Raw genomic sequence first — 19,615 nt, 5'->3', positions numbered from 1 at the left:
CTTCCACTGCTGTCAGCAAGTGGCCTCTGCAGACACGATCGCCCTTTACTTTGTAGTCTGCTGCCAGCTCACTTGATGAGTTTGCAGCTCAGCTCAGTCGTGGCTGACAGCGCTGATTGGGGCGCAGTACACACTCTGCTCCTTTTATTACAGACAGTAATTAAAGCAGCTCGCCTTGCCACTTCCATAACAAACACAGCATAATGCCCTAATTATGACTTTATTAATTTAAGTCAGGATTTAATGATTTTAAAAGTGATTTATATTGTTTTTCCTGTTCAGAACAAATGAAATCTGTAGGTTAAATTAATACAGGCTTTTCATCATTGCAAAGTTAAAAAGCTAGTTACCAGTAAATTCTTTTCATTAGAATAACATCTGAAATTTTAAGCAGTAAGATAAACAATTATTACCCATCAAAACTGGCTGATGTGCGGTAAAGTAACATTTTTAATCTTCAAAGCTAGTTTTAAAGCTAAGCTAAAGATAAATTATTAAAAAACAACTTCATTTACGTAATGGGTTCACAACAACTTATTTGTTAATGCAACTACAGCTACTGTTAAATGGCAGTGAATGAAATATGGATGTTGTCATGAAGAAACTTTGAACAGTATATAGTAGTGAATTTTTGTTTGTCATTTACCTCAAACAAGTTTTTAAATGTTGTCATACTGAAACATAATTTTCAGAACCTGTTTTTCACCATGATTTTAGCAATCAGATGTGCTACATTACACTGTTTTTGTGACATGTACTACTGTTCCATTTTTAGCTTTGCAAGCTTCAAATTTACTCCTTTATGCTTTTGGTTAAAATTTGGGGAAGTAATTTTAGCTTCAGTTACATGGGTAGGCATGGCCTAAACATTATTTATTTGAAATAATTTGGATTAAATTTTATTTAGGCAATTCAGTCATAGGAGGTTCTTGAGAGGAGGAAGACTTTACTCTATTTTGATCTCTGTCATTTCAGATTTTCATTTCTCCTTCTCTTTTTTCATCTGAAAACATTGCAATCTCAGTGATGCAGCATAGTACATTCTTTGGTACTGCTCTTAAAGCTAAGCAAAAATGTGTAACAATTTAATATGAGTCCAGAGGGACTCTTAATAGCTGAGTAGTCTAGATTTGTTTAATTATTGTTGACCTTGTTACCCTTCAAGCGCTTCAACAGCCAATTCATTGTCTTGGGAAGGAAGCTGAATCAGGTAGTGTATGAAACACCTGATTTAGAAGTATAAAATAGTTGTTTGCAAATCCAAGAACAGAGTGTTTTTTTCTATATGCACTATTAATTTTTCTGCTCCGTGACAACTGTTAGAAAACAATTTTCATTTCCTGTGGTAGTAACTCCCCCTGAGACAAAAAGGTAATCTAGTAACTAGTTTTTAAAGTATTTTTAGATGTGAACAAGGCAGATAACAGCTAGCTGTTAACACAGACCAACATAATCCAACATTGGTGGGTGAACAGAATTTCACTGTGTGAAGCTGTAAGGTATTCAATGTGACCAAAGGTGTAGGAATATAACAGCTCTTGTGTATAAACTCTTTAATGTGTTGAACAATTTGTAGACATTATAGGTCTTATTTCTAGGTGGTGCAGTTTTATTCAGAAGAATTAACAAAGAAATAAACTAAACTAATTTGGTTTTTTTAAGCAATATTACTGTACGAAAAGCTGATACACAAAAATTCTGTTCATCCTAGGCGGAATAGTATGAAAGCATCTTTATTTTAAAGGGGGGCTGTACTTCCTTTTGTAATGTCACAAGCTTGATGCATGCAAATAATATTTTTATATGTTCGCATTTTATTTGGCTGTTTTGCTGGTTTAGACTACACACGATGATGTACTCTGTAGTGTAATAGAACAGTTTTGTGTAGCCTTAAACTACTTCGTTCATAGGTGAATAGTTTTTTATTGTGGAGAAATCATGACTTGAAACTCATTTCATGAAACTTTGAAATGCTGATGTAGGATATTGCCCAAGCTGATTCCTTTGGTGGTTTTACATGTCTCTTAACGCTTTTTTTAAATATGTAGTGATTCGGAGGATATTAAAAAGAAAGCAGAAGGGATTTCCAAAAAGAGAAGCACGTCCAGTTCCTCTGATACAGAGTACACTTCATCAGATGAAAGTTCTTCAGGATCCAAGTCAGAATCTGACTCTAAAAGTGACTCTGAGTCTGGAAAATCTAGAAATGCTACCTCTAATAAGGTTAGTAAGGTAAAATATGTTTTCTTAAGGCCTGTATAAAATATGAGAATGTGTATCTAACCATCTATCCTTATTTCTTTCTGTTAGAGTGAAGATGGGTAGCAGTTTTATGCATACCTAAAACAATCCAGAATTTATGAAAAACATCTTTTTACTTTTCATAGTTTAAGCAAGTAAGAGTGTTTTTATAACAAAAAACATGAATTATAAAAATATGAATTACAAAATTTCAGTTTATTATTTTATGTTATTTTTAGTCCTTATAGATGAAGAACAATAATAGAATCTAATTATTTTTTATACACAGAATATAATATTTTTCTAGTGGTCTATTATTCTTTTATAATAAAATTAATTGGTTTTTAATTTAATTTTTAGGTTATTGTTGAACTGGTGAAACTTAATACATGCGTGTGATGGTTATTTTATTAAAATTGAATCTTTAAGTATAGCTATAATACCTGGGTCTGAGAGGAAAGAAAACCAAGAACCAAATGTTAGTACATTGTGTTTTAAGTGTTTAAAGATGTTCTAATAGAACTCTTAGATTAGTTTTAAATTTTTCTGTTAAAATTGAGAATAGTGTAGTTAATGAATCAATAACTGAGATGTATATATAGGTAAGTAGCATTAATATTCCTAGTGAGAAATCAACTTTTACTTGCTGTCTGTGTTTGATAGGAATATAGAGTCCTATTACTTCAAATTCTGTTAGCTTTCTTAAAACAGATATGAAATAGCAAGCTATATAATACATATTTTTTAAATTGGTTTCAAAATATGTGAAGATGCAAGAACATGCAGCAGAGTCATTTATGTGTCAGTTGGGATTTAAGTGCTTACCTTAGTGAAGAAAAAGTGCCTAAAAGTTCATTACTCAAACTAGTGTTATAGAATTAACTATTCATGCTATTAGCATTAATTGGTTACTATTTACCCACGTACTTTGTATTTAAAAATAAATAAATGAGGAACTTTTTGCTAAATCTGTTCAGGAAGAAGAGTAAAATAATTTCTGACACTTATTTTTCTGTTACCAAATACTTCCTATGCAATTCTTTCTATATCTTTACCAAAAAAAAAGTTGAAGAGTAGAATTGTAGCTCAGAAATTTCCATTTAAATTCTGATATGTGATATTGAAAATTAAGTGAAACTTAATTTCTCTTAATGCATTTTAAATTAAGCTAAGCCATTTCAGTCAGGACTGCTGTATAGATGGCAGATTAGTCAAAATAGACATCCTTTGTTGCAGTTCTAGCAATTTTTGAATTTGAATAGCAATTTTTGAAGCTGGTGTATAGGTGTGTTTTGATCAGTTAAAAGGTAAGGCTGTTGAGGCATGTATTTCTTTTAAATAAGGAGGCAAGGCTCTCCATTTCTCTAAATCTTGAACTAACATTGTACATGATCTTTGTTTTACAACTTCATAGGTGTGCCTGAGAACTCTTGAGTTGTGATGTTAACTTTTAATGTGTTCCCTTCTTCAACCAAGTAGAACAAAAGATGAAGTGAGGCTGTATTACTTGAGAAGTGGAAATGTGTTTTGATGTTTTGATCAGTTTCTTGCCCAAATAACACATTGAGTAACACACCTGTGTGTCAAAAGGTTTTTTCTTCTAGAGCAGCCAGACTGGATCCTGCAAAAAAATGGTAGCACAAAGAATACAACTTGAATTCACTTAAAAAAAACTGCTTTGATACTAGATGGGACATGAATTATATGTAACAGTTTGCAGCTCCCCACATCATCACGGTATTTTTTTTCACCAGAAAGTTATACATACTCTGATGTGCTTAGTTCTGAGCAGGCACTGCAAAGCCATTTTCAAACTGTCTTCTCTCTGCTGCATTTTTCCATTTTTCTCAGGATATTGACACCATGTAAATAATTTCTGTCACTGTAGTTCTCTAAACTGTTTGGTTCTTTCACAGGATATATGAGGACTACTAGCATAAAGAAGCTTTTTGTATTTTAAAACAGCAGAATGTGTGAAGTCAAATACACTGAATATGAGAACTGCAATGTCCAAGAAGCTTGGGGTTGAATTGTTGAAGTCGATGGAAAATTGTCAAAGCCTTGGATTTTAAGAGAAGAGAAGGAACATTGCAGTAGTTCTGAAGTCTTAGCACATAAAAGGAAATGTGTTAGGAACAAGAAGTATTTTTAAACAGTTGATAGAAGAGTTGATAAGAGTAGAGTCAAAAGATAGAGGGGAAAAATTGCAAAGCTTTTAAACATCACAAAAGACATTACAACAAATAGGAATGTGTTTATATGCATGGCAGCAAGAATAGTAGCGAGGAGATTATTGAAAAGCGTAGAGTTCACTGTGCAGAAGCTAAATGTTCCTAAAATTCTTTTTCATGTAGAAATTAGCACATTTAATATAAGGGCAACAAACTTGGCTGATGAACTGTAAACATCAATAGTCATATGTTAAGGAGTAGGGGGCAGTTAATTTAATGTCCTTGAACAAGAAGAACTGTTTCAGTATATGGTATTAATCCCTGGACCTTAAAGTTACTTTCCACTTAAACCATGTTCGATGCCTGCATTCAGGTGTTTCTAGTACTTGTTTATTTTTAGATATGTAGTTAGATAAGGTGGTGGGGGAAAAGAAACACAGGTATTTTTTCTTGGAAGTGATTGCTATGCTAACTAGCTTAATAAGGTTTTTTGTCAGAAAACTGTTTTGAGCACTGTAATGATAGATGAAGGTAACTGATGGTAACCTAGATAACACATTCCAAGCTAGAAAGAAAAAACTATTTTTAACAAACTTTAAAGATTATAGTTAAAGTCTTATGTATAGACCCCTTATGTGTCAAGGTACATGTTAAAAGAACCACATATATTTTTTTCTGCTCCCTTCCTGACTTATTTTCAGACCACCCAGGAAACAGATGGTTTCTGCCAGACTCTCAGAAATGCGTGCTTTATTCTGATTGTTTGTCATTAGAAAAGGCATTGCTTATGTTATTCTGTTATAGTGTGTTCTTAATTTGGGCAGCCTATATGGGGATATTATTCATTAGAATTTCCTTTTCAGTAAAACTGAAAAGATTTTCTGAAATGAAAAAAATTGTGGTTAGTGAGCTCTATTTTTATGATTTCTCAGTTTGCTACACGTTATGAACTACATTACATTGCAGATGTTTTGGGTGATGTTTACCATTCCTTATATATTGTGTTGGGTGCCATTTCCATGTTCTGCAAAATTTTCTTAATAGAAAAGGTTTTATTACATTCACACTGGAGCTTAATTTCTACATACATCCATGCACTTACTGGCATTAAAATACACTACCAAAAATTCAGATTATTTTCCTGAATATGTTATTAATGATTTAGTATTTTTTCTCCTGACAAATCATTTTGAAAAAGCTGTTGTCTTCACTGTAATTGAGCTGCAGTGAATCGAAAAGTCAGTCTCTTGTACTGCAGTCTTTTATATCATTTTGAAATATCGATAATTTGAGGTGTTCAGATACATACTATACTGTAAGCATAAACACTGTAGAGCTAAAATGCAGATTTAAGGATGATGCATGTATAAGTAGGTGTCTCTACAGTGGGATTTTAAAATCAGCTACTGTTGACCTCCTTCTACAAGTATAATACAGTCACTCAGCTGTTAAAAACCTGATCCACTATTTAAAAATATACAAAAACAAATTGTCTATCTTTCTGCCTGATCTCCTTTCAAGTGCTAACACAATGGAAACAGTGGGTGATCTGTCAGTGCATTTGGATTGTCAGTGATGGTTTTGTATAAATATTGGGAGGATAAGAAATAAAATTCGCACAGCAGAATATGATTTCATCTGCCTTTTCTCTGCAGCTCCATGGCTCATGCTGCGGTGTGAAATTCTCATTTTACACACTTTGCAGGCGGAGCACATGAATTATGCATTGAGCAAGAGAAATCTCCTGCTTCAAGTCCTATATGCATTTACCAGGTTCTATCTCTATTATCAAGATGAATTGCAAATGGAGAAATGTTTGATGGAATATACCTTAACTTCTTTGTTTAGTATTCTGCTTTTCCCATAGTGGGCTTTCTTGGTAGAATACTGTTTGGGTTATATTGTAGGCTTAGTTTTAAGAGAAAAAAAAGGAAAAATTGTGTTACAGAGAAATGTCAGACACGTCAGAACCTTTTTATTGTCTAGATTTCAGATGCAAAGCTTTTTTTCCTCAATTGATATAGATGGCTATTTATTGGTCATAGACAGCCAATCAATTTTCTTTTCTTGGACAAAACAAATTACAAATAATCATGTTTGTTATAGGCAGGAGCCACATAAATAGATTTCTTTGGTGTTTTCTACAGAATTGCACACAATTAATGTACATACCTGCAAACCTGTATGTAGAAATACATATAAGCATGAAAATATTGGTGTGGTTTTTGTATATATAGCACCTAAACACACATACGAGTAGCCCAGTGTTTTCTTAAGCTTCAGACACTCATTTGAAATTGGAAATAAGACATGATGACACTTAAACATTATCTTTATCTGGATTTAATTAGCCCTTGACTTTACATTTCCCAAATGGTAGTCAGGTTTATGCATTTTTTGCTTTTTGTTTGGTGGAATTGTTTACTTGCTTGTTCTTTATAGTAAACTGATACACTTAAATGCCATCTTCTGGTAAAATGTGCAGTGAAATTTTTCCTTGCCATACATTCGTTCAGGAATTATTTTTTTATTTGTGCCTTATTTTAGGACCATTTTATTTTGGTTTCAACTATAAGAAGTAAATTCTCCTGAAGGATTTTTTCCCCATTTTTAAACATTTTTAATGTAGTAGATTCAAAGTAGTATCAGTGCAAGGATGGATTTCACCTTATAGAAGTATGCATCAAGCCTCGTGTACTTTTTGTACTTGTGACAGAAAAAGCAAACTGAAGCATGCTATTGGTATTATTTGTGACTTAGACTGCCCATCTTAGTTGTCTTCAGTAAACAGATCCACTAAACAGTGAGGATTCTTTCGCAGTGACCCCTAATTTTTTAGAAACATGTACTGAAGCATATAGAATTCTCCTTGTAGGACTCTTGAGCCACTTTTTAGAGACTTTTAATTGGCTGCATAATAAAGGAGATGGACACAACCTATCTCTATGGAAACATTTAGCAAATATAAAACCATAACTTTCAACTTTAATCATAGTTGAAAGTAGAATTGTATCTTAAGGATAAGTGGGGACAGATGGTGAAAGTTCAGAAATTGAGGATATTTTTAATATATCTGCCTTTTGTTTAACTGAGTTCTCCTTTAGTCTGTTTTGATTTCTGAAGAGTTTTCTAGTTCAGGAAAAGGGTTGTGATACATAATTTACAGTAAAGGTGCTGGAAATAACAGCTAAACTCGAGATTCAGGGCTAAATATTCACCAAATGATACTATAAAGTGGCTTGGAGTTCATGAGAAATATTGTTACAAAATTGTGTCTCTGACATGAGTAATTCAAATAGAACTTGTAGCTTATGAAGTGTACTATTTGTCCTTATTTCACAGTTCTTAAACAAAAGTAGCCAAAACAAACTTAGTGACTTGCTAATAAGCACATCTCCAAAGAAAGGTCCAGTAGTTGTGAGCAGAATGGAATTCAAGAAACTTGGTTCTGCAGGAGTCCCTCAGAAATTCTGGACAAAACATATCGGAAGTTGTATCACTTCAATACCATTTTAAAGTTTTTTTGTAGTATTTTCTTTGTTCAGAGGAGTTTTAGGTTTCAGATAAATCACCAGTAGTAGAACACTCAAATACCATAAGGATGAGGATCATTAAAGTATCATGATGTAAAAATAACTTTTAAAATAGTGGCTCCTGTTCTTTTCATTTCACAAGATGATCCTTCTCCCAGAATACCTCAAGCATATCTGTAGGGATCATGTAAGTGACTACTGTCTGAGCCATGGTATTTATAGGAAGATCATGACAAGTGATTTCATCATGACTGAGGTCAAACCTGGTAGTCATTAACATCAATGGCTTCAAATAGTGACAATGTTGGCTAGCTTCTTTCATCTTCTTTGCAGGGAACCATAGAATTCCTTGCAAAATTGAAAAAAGGCGAACTCATTATTATCATTTGTTTGCAACTGACTATCAAGCTGAGAGACCAGAAGAAAGGGAATGTGCCTTGAGAAAAGAGGTGTTATTTTATTCTATGGTGCTGGTTAAAGGAAGTGGTTCTAGCTGCTGAGTTCACCAGGCTCTTCTAGAAATTTGTGTGTCTGGGTGTCTGAAATGCTTAAGAAATTATGGTCTAGATGGGCATAAAGAGATTTACTGATTCATTTAGACCTGTTAATTTATTAGAAGTGGTAAAATATTTCCTTATTAATTTGGCTGTCACATACTGTTTAAGAGGAAACAGGTAAACTAGAAAGTGTGACTCCTGGAAAGACTACATTTAAATTACTTGAAATAACTTGGGTAGTGAGCAATGTCTTAAGGTCTAAAGGCAGTTAATATGTTTTATAAAACAATTACAAAGCCTTCTGTTTGGTATGTGAGCCAAAGAGAATGAAGGGAGAAGAAATTCTTCAGCTGACCCAAATGAAAGATGCATTAGAGTGGGCAGGAACAACATGATGACAAAACTCCTTGCTACAGAAGTTTCTGGCTACATCCAAAAATCAATTCTTTATACTAAACCACCCTCTTGGCAAAGTGTACTGAGCTGTAACACAATGAATTCTTTCCTGAATCACCACTGTCTAGACGTGCTCTGTAGGTATAGCCAACACTTGCTCTTATGAGATTTGTTTAGAACTTTTTTAGTTATTGAAGCAAATTTTGTTGAAATACTCTGTAATGGTACTGGGATTATTACTTCCCTAGTCTTTACTTCAGGTACGGCCAATTAGAACTCATCTCAAGGTTAAAACTGAATTTTTTTGGTGACAAAACTCAGCTTCCTGTTAAGTAAATCCCAGTAGATAATTGGACAGAATTCTGTGCTCCTAGATAAGTGCAAATTACACTGTATTTCTTGTTGAATAGATTTTGACCTGTTTTTCATATGAAAACAGAAATGTTAGTACAGAAATCTTTTATCTTAAAGAGATAGCAGCTTTATTTTTTAATTAGCTCAACAGAAGTGTCTGATCTGTCACCAGATGTTTTCTGTGTGGCAACCATGATTAATATTAGATGAATGCAGGGGCTACCGAAATTCAATTATGGCATTTAGATACAGTTTAACTATATTAACAAATCTTTCTCACTAGGTGAATTCTTTGGATGCCACACCCTGAACATGGATACATTCTGTTTTATGAAGTAGTAAAATAAATGCACTTACTTTATGAATGTACTAAATGCTTTTCTTTTGCTGATATGGTGAAAGATGAAATATTAATCTATTTTGACAGAAAGAAGAAAAACCAGTGCAAGATAGAAAGACTCCAAAAAACCAAGACATGTTTCTCTTAGATTTAGATGATTGTAAGTATCTTGATTAAAGCCTCATTTTTCCCAAGGCATAAAATCAGTTCAGTTAATTCAATGAAGTTAAATTTCTGAAACATTGATTCTGTTAATTTATTGTACTAGTTTCCTGACAAAATAAATGCTTAGACTGTCAAGTTATTTTTAAGCACAGTTATTACAATATTTTGTTTTATATTTGAGGAATTGTTTCAAAATTTAGAATCTCCCACCGTATACAACATTTACTTTGAACATTTGTATGTGTCTGGACTTTTTTTCTGTTAAAGTGGACTTATTTTATCGGGTAATAGTGGATGTTACTTCTACAACCCCTGTGCAATCTATGGACCAATTATGGTATTATATTAAGATGCTAAGAATCACATTTCTGAAGAACTGTTAAATGGTAGTCTTGGAAGGGTGAGATAAAGCTGGCTCTGGTTTTTTGTCTGTGCTTGTAGTACCCTTCTTAAAGTTTACTTCTGTAGTTGCAGCCTATCAGAATTGCATTAACATATACTTTGCATGTAGCCTGTAAATGAAAATGTGCTACACAGCATCTATCAAACTGAAGGATAAAATAAAGGAAAAATAGGAAAGGAGGAGAAGATACTTCTGAAGTAAATCACACAGTCTGTTCATGTATAAGTTGTATACGTATTTTCATTGCTTATTCTGAGTATTGGGGCCATATGTCTGAAAAAGTAATCTTATATTTAGAAACAAGCATATAACATATTCTTCAAATATTCATCGATGTGAATACGAATGTATTCATCAGTGAATATTCATCAAATATAAGTAGAAGAATATAACATTTAGATGAGGATATAAAACTTTTTTGTGCTATGGAAAAAGAAATCACTGTTTTTTCGCAGTATCTTAAATTGTTTTTCCATTTAAGTATCTCTTACCTTTTTTCTTCTAGTTTGTTCTGTAACAACTCCTGTGGCAGTTCCTACGGCAGCTGTTTTGTCCCCAAGTTTAGCAGCAGACCTAGAGGGATTAAGTCTGTCGAGTTCATCAGTCATTGATGTAAGTAGCCTTTAAAAAGTGGAAGGGTGCATGTAAGTTTAAGAATTTCACATGTTTTGAGGACATCATTAAAGTGGTTTTTTTACAGTACTTTCACCTGTAGAAGTTTTATATGAAATTATGGTTTACATGCAAGTCTGGCAGCATTTTTTGATTTTTAATTGCATTCTGAAATGTGGATAAAAGTATGAATATTGCATGTCTGAGAAAGATGCCTTCAAGGATTTTTAACCTTATCTTTCAAATTGTCTTTTTCTTTGCCTCAGGGAAACTTTAATTCAGAAATTAAGTATCCAAACGACAGAGGTCTTTCAAATAATTAATCTGCTACACTATGAAAAGTAAGCTACAAGAACATCACATACTTGCTATTAGTCTGTTTGTGTATCATACATGCTTCCAATCTTGACATTTTGCTACTGGGAAGTAATTTTTCATAAATATATGAAACATAGCCCCTGGGTGCAAATAAAAAGGGTATAGATTTACAATCAGTGGTGTATCAGTATGTGTCATGATTCATTCTGTTAGTGCTTTGTAGTACTTGCCATTAGGGAATCTCAAAACTGTAGGTGTAATTAGAGTTAGCAAACTCATGGAGGTAGAGGGTGTTCTTTATTGTGGGAAGGAATAGTAGTTTGTTCTCTTTCAATTGGGTTTTCTTTAGTATTTTGTGTGTGTCCAATTTTTATTTACAATTTAAATAGAAATTGCAGTGGTATAGCAGGGTGCATATCCCTGTGAAAATGGATGGATGTGACCAGACAAAATACCAGAGAAACAGGCATTTTTTTAGCCTAGCCTTGTTTCTGATGAGGTTGGTGTCTAGAACCTATGCTGCAACTTTAATAGTCACTGATAACCTACTTGGTGCTGATACAAGAAACAGTAGTTTGCAACACCAAATATTTGTTAAGTAAAGGAGTTACATGAGTGATTGGATTGAATTCAACTTTGCTTATGATTCAGTTTTATCTTTACAGGCTTCAAGATTTGGTATTGAAATGGGAGACTTTCAGATAATTTGTTGGATATTAGCTTTATCTAAGATAATTGGCTTGTAACATAAATTTCAAGCAGGCCAGTAACAATCCAGGGACATGCAGTCGCTACAACTGATATGTAGTCATTGATGTGTCACATCAATGACTACATCTGGCATCTGAAGATGCCAGTAATTCTCTTCCATGTTATTTTGTAGAGCAGTATACAGTCTTAGGTGACAAGTCTGTGTTTAACAACAGCTGTGGTGTTACTCTTTGCACTCCGCAGTTGCTTCTTTGCCATCCTTTATGGCTTTGACAGCTTAAAACACAAGCTGTCATATGTTTACTTGGCTTTGGGTTAGCTTAAGAATGGCTCTGGTGTCTTTTCTTTACTTCAAAATTATCACCTTTGAGAATAAATTAGAGATAGCAATCTGTAATGCCAGAGGCTTAAGTGTCCCTGCTTGCCAGTGTCTTTATTTCTTTCATTGTTTATAGTACATGAACATATATTCCACTCCCATATTCACGCTTGCTGTCGTCATGATTGCCGCTGTTCATTTGCTAAACTGCTTCTCCCTATTCTGAAGACACCTACAAAGAAATTGAGCTGTTAGATAAACAGAGCTAGAAGGTGTAGGCTGAAGAGTAGAAGTTGTTCTGTATGATGACTGTGCAAACTGCTTCCTCAGTGTTACTGAGGTCTGGTAACCAGCGAAGAAACTGGAACATTTCCTCATTCTCTCTGCTCTGGAAAGAACCCAGCTCATATAAGATTTAATTGTTTCTGCCTGGATGGTGATTACATTTTGGTCTGTATTCAGTTTTCAGATCTAAACTCAGCTCTGACTGCCTTTGATAGTTGCAGATGTACATGAGGTCCTTAGCTGAGTTTTCTGCACCAGGGAGCAATGGAAATTAAATACCAAAGTTAAAACTCATTCTTTCAAATTATATCCATATGTTTAAAAAGTCTTAAGTGTGTGCAAGTAGTTAGATAACTACAATCCCATGATGTTCAGCACTGCCAGATAATTTTCTAAAAATGAAAATATAAAACTGACTTTTAAGACTTTATGTGGGAATGTGCATCTTCAAATAGTATTTTGAATTTAATCTATGATGCTTAATTCTAAAGATACTTTAGAAAACTTCTTCCTTCAGTGGGAGAGAAAGTGAATATAACTGTAGGGCACATGCCAAACTAACAGTGAGAAATTAATTTATTACTAGGCAATGGAAAGTGTGGAGTAAAAATAGATAAGTGCAATATATGACCCTAATATCAAAGAAATGTAGCAGCCACTTATCTTGGAATATGTCCAGCAGTCTATTATTCAAATCATTCACCACTGTAATTGGATGCAGCTTTTAGAAAACTTTTTAACTTCCAAATTCATAGCTGCTGAGTGTTACAAAGAAAGTATAAATACAATAATGGTTTTACAGTTATAGGAAAACCTACAAAAGCAAAATATTCTTGAATAAAAACTGCACAGTCTAATGCTTTGTCCTGTGGCTCATTTGTTTTTATCATCATGTTTACATACAGTACATTTCCCCCTCATATAAACACATGCATGCGTATTATAGTTTGTTCCAGGAAAAACAAAATTCTCTTGTCATTCATGAATAACCTTCTTCCAGCTGAATGCAAAATGTAGTAAATCTGTGTGCATTCTTCTGTCTTGGTACATGTGGTTCAACTTCAGATTTGAGTGAACCAGGTAACTGATGTCACGAGAGGTTTCTGTGAGGATTCTCATGGTATGCAGGCAAGTGACGGCAAAATTAAGTGCTTGAGGAAACTGCAGTTGGCGTTGATTGAGTTTCAGATTAATAATTTGCAGTTTTGAAAAATATGTGAAGATGCAGTGCGAATCAAAAACAGGAGGCAAGACAAAACTGCAAGCTTTCAGTGTGAAGCAGTTATTGGAAAACACTGAAAATGGGTGTTTTCCCCAAAAGGGCCGTTATAAAGTGAAAAAAGAGGTATTGAAAGCAGAACTCATGATTGACCTAAGGACAGAGAGGATTAAAATCTGCTACAATAATTAATATTTTGAGCAAAAATGGTGAGAGGAGAGAGAGGAGAGCTATAGTAATAGAGAAAAGCTGAAGAGGGGAGTGCTCTGTTCCTCCTGCCACACAGCTGATGAGGAAAAAAAAAAAAGCTAAACCATGTATTCTTTTCGAATTAGGATTTTAAATGGTGAAAATGTATCTCCTAAATGTGGAAACCCCTGAGTATGCTGCATAGGATAATTAACTGGCAAAAATGACACTTGCTTTTGTGGGTAAAATTAGTGAGAAGGAAATATTTCTTTGGTAGCAAGAAACTTGTTATGGTTCAGAACAGTGTTAGTGCAAGGAAGAACTGACAGGTCTACATGAACTGTGGTGAGAGAAGAAGTTGGATGAGGAAAAAAATGTGTAGCTGTATGGTCTGAGTTGAGTAATATTTAAGGAGAGAAAATGGTTTCCCTGCCCCCAATAGGATAGTTTGGGGAAAAGGTCAGGAATGACTAGGAAAATGTCACCGAGAATGCATGTACCAAATTGTGGAGAAAACTCTTGTTGTAGTGGGGAAGTGCTTATAAAAATATTTGTTGCAACAATTTGGACTTGCTATCAATTATTCTGCATATAGAATCAAGGTATAATTGAAGAAGTGATACTGCTTTACTCACTAAGGTTTCATTCAATATGCTGTGTTTTTCTCACGATAGTTGTTGCTGTCAATGGTATGTTTTATTGTTCCCTACTACCAGACCTTCCAGAGGAACTGTTAAGAAGGGAGGAGTACGTCGTCTTGTTTTCTTTTTCATATCTTCTAAAGAACTTTTGACCAATCTACACTTTAAGAGCTTCTTTGGAATTGTGATGTATGAAGAAGAAATAATAGCTTTTGTCAAAAGTGAAGGTCAAGCTGCAGACCTGTCAAATCAGATGATAAATACATTTAATTTTAAATTGAGTACAGACTTAGAGAATTCCTTGAGAAATAGAAAACATAAACTTCCTCAATATTTAATTGAAGGTATTTTCAGTCTAGGAGAGCGCCTTAAATGGTATTTTATTTCTAAGTTGTTGACATAGTCCTTAGAGGGGAAGACTGTCTTATCATTTAGGTGGCTTTGTCCACTTCGGCTGTTTCTAATACCACTATAACATGTCTTGAAACTGACTCTGAAGTATATTATTTTCCTGTTTGAAGCATCTCTGCTTAGAAGTACTGGGCACACAAAGGCTGCAGTAATGGGTTATATAACGGCTGTAGTCTCGTATGCAGTTTGCAAGAAAGGTTAGCATGAGGTGTTTTAAGAATTTTCAAAATCCTGCAATTGAGAAATAAATAGTAGTTATTCCAAATAGTTATTGGCATGCACTTCGTGATTTTTTTTCAGAGCTTTGCTAGCAGAAATTATTCTTTAACTATGTACATTTGTCATTCATATAAGCTCTGGTCTAAGTGCTTACTTCAGGAATGGCTGCATCAGAAGAAACATTAACTTGTTCTTGTGAAAGAGACATAGTGCAACCAGTTATGATAGCAGCAGATTGTGGGCAATGGTGGTCTTCTACCCATTGTTCTCAGGCAGATTTTGATCAATTACCATTGTTTTTCAAATAATTAGTTTTGCATTTCTGTAAGTATATCCATGCCCTCTTAAGGATGCTTGTAAAATTTTTTACTCTGTAAAAAGAGGATCCTTTTAAATAAGCTTTCAATATTAGTCACATCTTCTCTTCTATCCTTAGTTTTTGTAATCCCGTATTAAGAAAATACAAGCATATGATAGAATTTTATTATTTTTATAGCTTAGCATTTGCCCCCTTGTTTTTTTTAGCTTCCTGTAAGGAGTCTTATCTCTTTGCTGTTTCATCACAACATTTTTCCCATATGTTCAGTGTTTTCAGTATACTTCTGAAGCCCATGTTTTAATATACAGATTGAAATTGGGAAGGTTTGTTGTGGGGAGATGAAGGGAGAAAGTGTGCTACAAGGCAGTCTACATGTATCTTATTCCTGGGAATGTTCATGACTTTGCTTGTGTTGTTGACCACAACTGCACATTAGACAGAGATATTTGTGCAGTTCTACAGTTTACAGCTTAATTTGTGAAGGTGGGTTTTTTCCCTGTGGAACAGTCCCTGTTGTGCCCTACAGGATTTGTAACTGGCATAAAGCATAATTGAAACCATGTTCTACAGTGTATATTAGTAGGGTGCCTAGGAAATTTGTATGTGTGAAGCAAGTGAAAAGGCATAGTCTTGGATTTAGGAGTTAAAAAATAACTTTGTCTTAGTGCCGCCCAAAATGCAGCTATGTGGCTGATTAGGTGTGACTGATGCTTGTGGGAAGGCAGTGTGGTCCAGTGGATACAGAACTGGGTGTTACATATGGAAAATGAGTTCTATTTTTGGCTTACTACTTGCTGTGTGATCTGGAGGGAGTATCTTAATCTTTTAGTTTTCCATTTGAAAAATGAGGATAATGATGCTTATTCACCTTGGGAAAGCACTTGGAAATCTACAAATGGATGTAGCTGCTCATCAGCAGATATTAACTTTCGCCAAGCTAGATGAAGAAGAAATGATACAAAGACTCCCTCATACTTTTTTTTTTTCTTTGTTCCTGTAAAATTGCTGTATAAGTGGATGCTCTTTTATTGGTTACAGAGAATATGTGTAGCATCAGATATTTGAAAGCTATACTGTCCTTTCAGAAATTGCTTCCACATACTTCTAAAAATGTTAGCTTGGAAAATAATCACTTGCCTTGACACTACTTGTTTGTCATTTCACCTCTATTCTTTGCTTATAAATGCATTTGCAAATAGTTGTGATATTTAATAATGTTTAAGCCTTAAAAATACGCTTCTCGTGTTTATTAGATGCATTCATTCTTAAAAAAATTTGCACTTCAAAATCTCTCTCAACTTATTTTCTTCAAATATATATACACTATAAATGAGATACTATTTATAATTATAAAAATTATATAAATATAATTTGTAATAATTAGTTAGCAACTTGTATATTAATGCGATTGTATTCTGAATGACCAGGCCACTGATTAACTTGATTCAGTCCTATATTGCTATTTTGCTGTTTTGTTATCTTTGAGTTACAAAAAATAACCCAGCATTCAAATGTTGTATTTAAAAATAAAAGTGCCAAAATAGCAAAATAGAGTGCAATTGCAGTATTAAAGTCTTATTTATAAAATAGAAATTAAATTGTGGGGATATCACAAAACAGAAGCTCAGTTAAATAGGTTTCTGTGAGGACACCTTTTGATCATTTTTTGCCTTTCATTAAAATTCAGTACTGTCCTTAAAACTAATCCAACTTTTAAAAATATATTTTTAATATAATTAGATTCTTAGGTTTATGGCAGAGTTTAAAATAATGCTTCTTTTTCTTTCCAACATGAAGAATACATTTATTGTGCTCCTTAAAATAGAGCTGCTGTAAACAGGGTTGGTGGCAGGTGTTTAAAAACAAGCATGCGTGATGCATGATGATGATTCCGTAAGTTATTCTTTAAATGTGTATTGGGGTAATGTGTGTAAAACATAGTGTGTCTGTATGTGTTTTATGCTCTGTAACTCAGACAGAAGAGAGAGGTAACCTAAGCTGTATTTTTCTGTTATTTTGTCAATAAATGTAGCTCTTAAAAATTTCAACCACATCTTTCTAAGGTAACATTTACCTCCTCACATCTTTAGCATCTATCAGACATGACATGGGACATATTCATTGACCCTAAAAATTTTCATCAGTCTCATGCACTGGAAGGGGGCAGCCCCAGCCAGACAAGAGGCTCATTTCAATTTTAACGGCTGTAATTAAAGGTTAATTCACTGAGTCAGGATTAACGAGGAAAGTACAAATGATAGGCAAGCAGCTGCCTTTATAATACAGGATTAGAACAATGCAATTACAATAAGAATTAGTAAAAACCAACTCCCTGAAAAGGTTCTGTAATAAATGAACTGCATTTCTCTGTTCTTAATTGTGGTACTTTAACATGAAGTCTCTGTGCAGCATAGTTTTTGTTGTTGTTGTTGTAATAACAGTTGATCAACAGTGTGTCTAATAAGACAGTATGCCAACCACAGTGGCAGCAACTGTTATACTGATAAATTTAATACTGTGTCTACTGAAAACCTTCAGACTTACATTTATATTGCAGCTGTATGTGCTGAACACATAGATGACTGCTTTGAACATTGACATTAGATTTATTTCTCTTATTCTTTTGCAGTTGCTTATTTTAGACACTTTCTTTAAATAACCTTAAAAATATATTGAATTTTACAAAACACTTACTGAAAAGTTCCTGTTTACATTATTCCTACGAGAATTTATGAGAAATTCTAAACATCTGATGAATAATTCTAGTTTATAAATCAATATATATCAGATGCCCTCTGACTTTAACATCCTGCTGTAACTATGTGTATGCTTTCATTGCATTAATTGGTAGAATTTAGAAGTTGGTATAATTCATGGTTTCAGACAGTCCCATCTTGTGCAGTGCCAAGTATATGCATATAAAATACTTTGCAAAGTAAAGTTCTGTCACTTCTAAGAATTTGCTTTAAAATTCCTGACTTGTAAGTAAATATATAAAATAAAAACAGCTTTGTAATAAAGGAAAAACAAAGTAGCATTCCAAATCAAAACATTAAACTACTCTCTCATTTCTTAAATTCAAAGCAGTTATAAACAGAATAATTGTGCCCAAATAAATTATCAAAATTATTTCTCTATGGAAATAAGTAGTGTGAAATTTCTCAGACACTCCTGTTCTGAATTGCTATTTTAAAGTCCCTTCACTTCCATTTTCCCTTTAGTTCATAGATCTACCTTTTCTATAGGTATTTAACAATTTCTGTGTTTACGGTTTATTTAAAATTTTTCAAGTATATGCTACCATATGTTCTTGAATATTCAAAAGATAATATTTAAAAAAGCAGTCAGGACACTTTGAAAACTAAAGTTTCTTGAAAAAATTCTGTATTTTTATCAGTCACCTTAGAGTTATGCTGAAATATGATGAAATATACCTGGACATTGTTACTTTAGACCTAAAAATCCAGCAGTATTTTCTTGGAAATCAGTACTAAGATGAAAATATTTGAAAGTTATGTATGAAAGTTATGTTTATGTTATAGAAAACTATAAGCACACTGTCTTTTGATAATAAACAGTAATATTAATGCAGGTTTACTTTATAAAACTTTACTTATGTATTTAACAGTAGTTGAATGTTTTATCTATGGTGTAGGATGAGAGTATATTGTATAACAATGGTATTTACTTTATTCTGGGTATTGTTTGGCTAAAAAGCTGGCCAGCATGTGTTTCCAACAATATTTTGACATTAAAAGCTCCAAGAAAGCTCTTTTTGGTGAGGGCAGTTGATAACTTTTCATTCATAATTAGCTCATAGAGAACCGAGAGACATTTCAGGGAAATTGAACTGTCAGTGGGTAGAAACAAGCATTTGACCTCATCACATTGAGTGGGGCCCATCATAATTTGTTCATTTGGTGCCCATCAGCCCAGCCTCATCTCTCATACGGCACCTCGCTGACCTTCCCTCTCCAATTCCACTCAGTTCAGCTTTAATTATGACTCTGCAGACCCGAAGAAATATTGCAGCTTGCTCTCAAAAACCCTGAACTGCCACTCACCAAAAGATTGGTTTTTAACAGGTAATAAATGCCCAAAGGAAATGGTGCTCTGTCCCACACAGAGTAAAGCTGGAGTGGGGGTACAACGTTGTTATTTTTTTGAGGTATTCCTGCCTCTCAGTTGTCACTTCCCCAGTGAAAATTTTATTTCATTCAGAGAGCAGAAGACCATTTCCAGTACTATATGAATGGTTTGAGTTTGGCAATT

At 33.8% G+C, this 19,615-nt stretch overlaps 1 protein-coding gene across 4 annotated transcripts in view; it reads left to right on the top strand.

The window, feature by feature from the left end:
- AP3B1 (adaptor related protein complex 3 subunit beta 1) overlaps positions 1-19,615 on the top strand; it is a 153,160-nt gene that overhangs the window by 89,929 nt on the left and 43,616 nt on the right. For all 4 annotated transcript variants that reach the window (XM_054285619.1, XM_054285609.1, XM_054285629.1 and 1 more), the window contains exons 20-22: positions 2,049-2,223; positions 9,620-9,692; positions 10,606-10,712. In XM_054285619.1, coding sequence (XP_054141594.1) covers positions 2,049-2,223; positions 9,620-9,692; positions 10,606-10,712 — 355 coding nt within the window. The remainder of the gene's footprint in view (positions 1-2,048; positions 2,224-9,619; positions 9,693-10,605; positions 10,713-19,615) is intronic.

The sequence above is a fragment of the Melozone crissalis genome, unplaced genomic scaffold, assembly GCF_028551555.1.
Source record: "Melozone crissalis strain CALT ecotype California unplaced genomic scaffold, PUWL_Pcris_2 ptg000005l_1, whole genome shotgun sequence".
Lineage (NCBI taxonomy): Eukaryota > Metazoa > Chordata > Aves > Passeriformes > Passerellidae > Melozone > Melozone crissalis.
The sequence above is the reverse complement of the archived record's forward strand: the minus strand, read 5'-3'. Positions and strand labels throughout refer to the sequence as shown.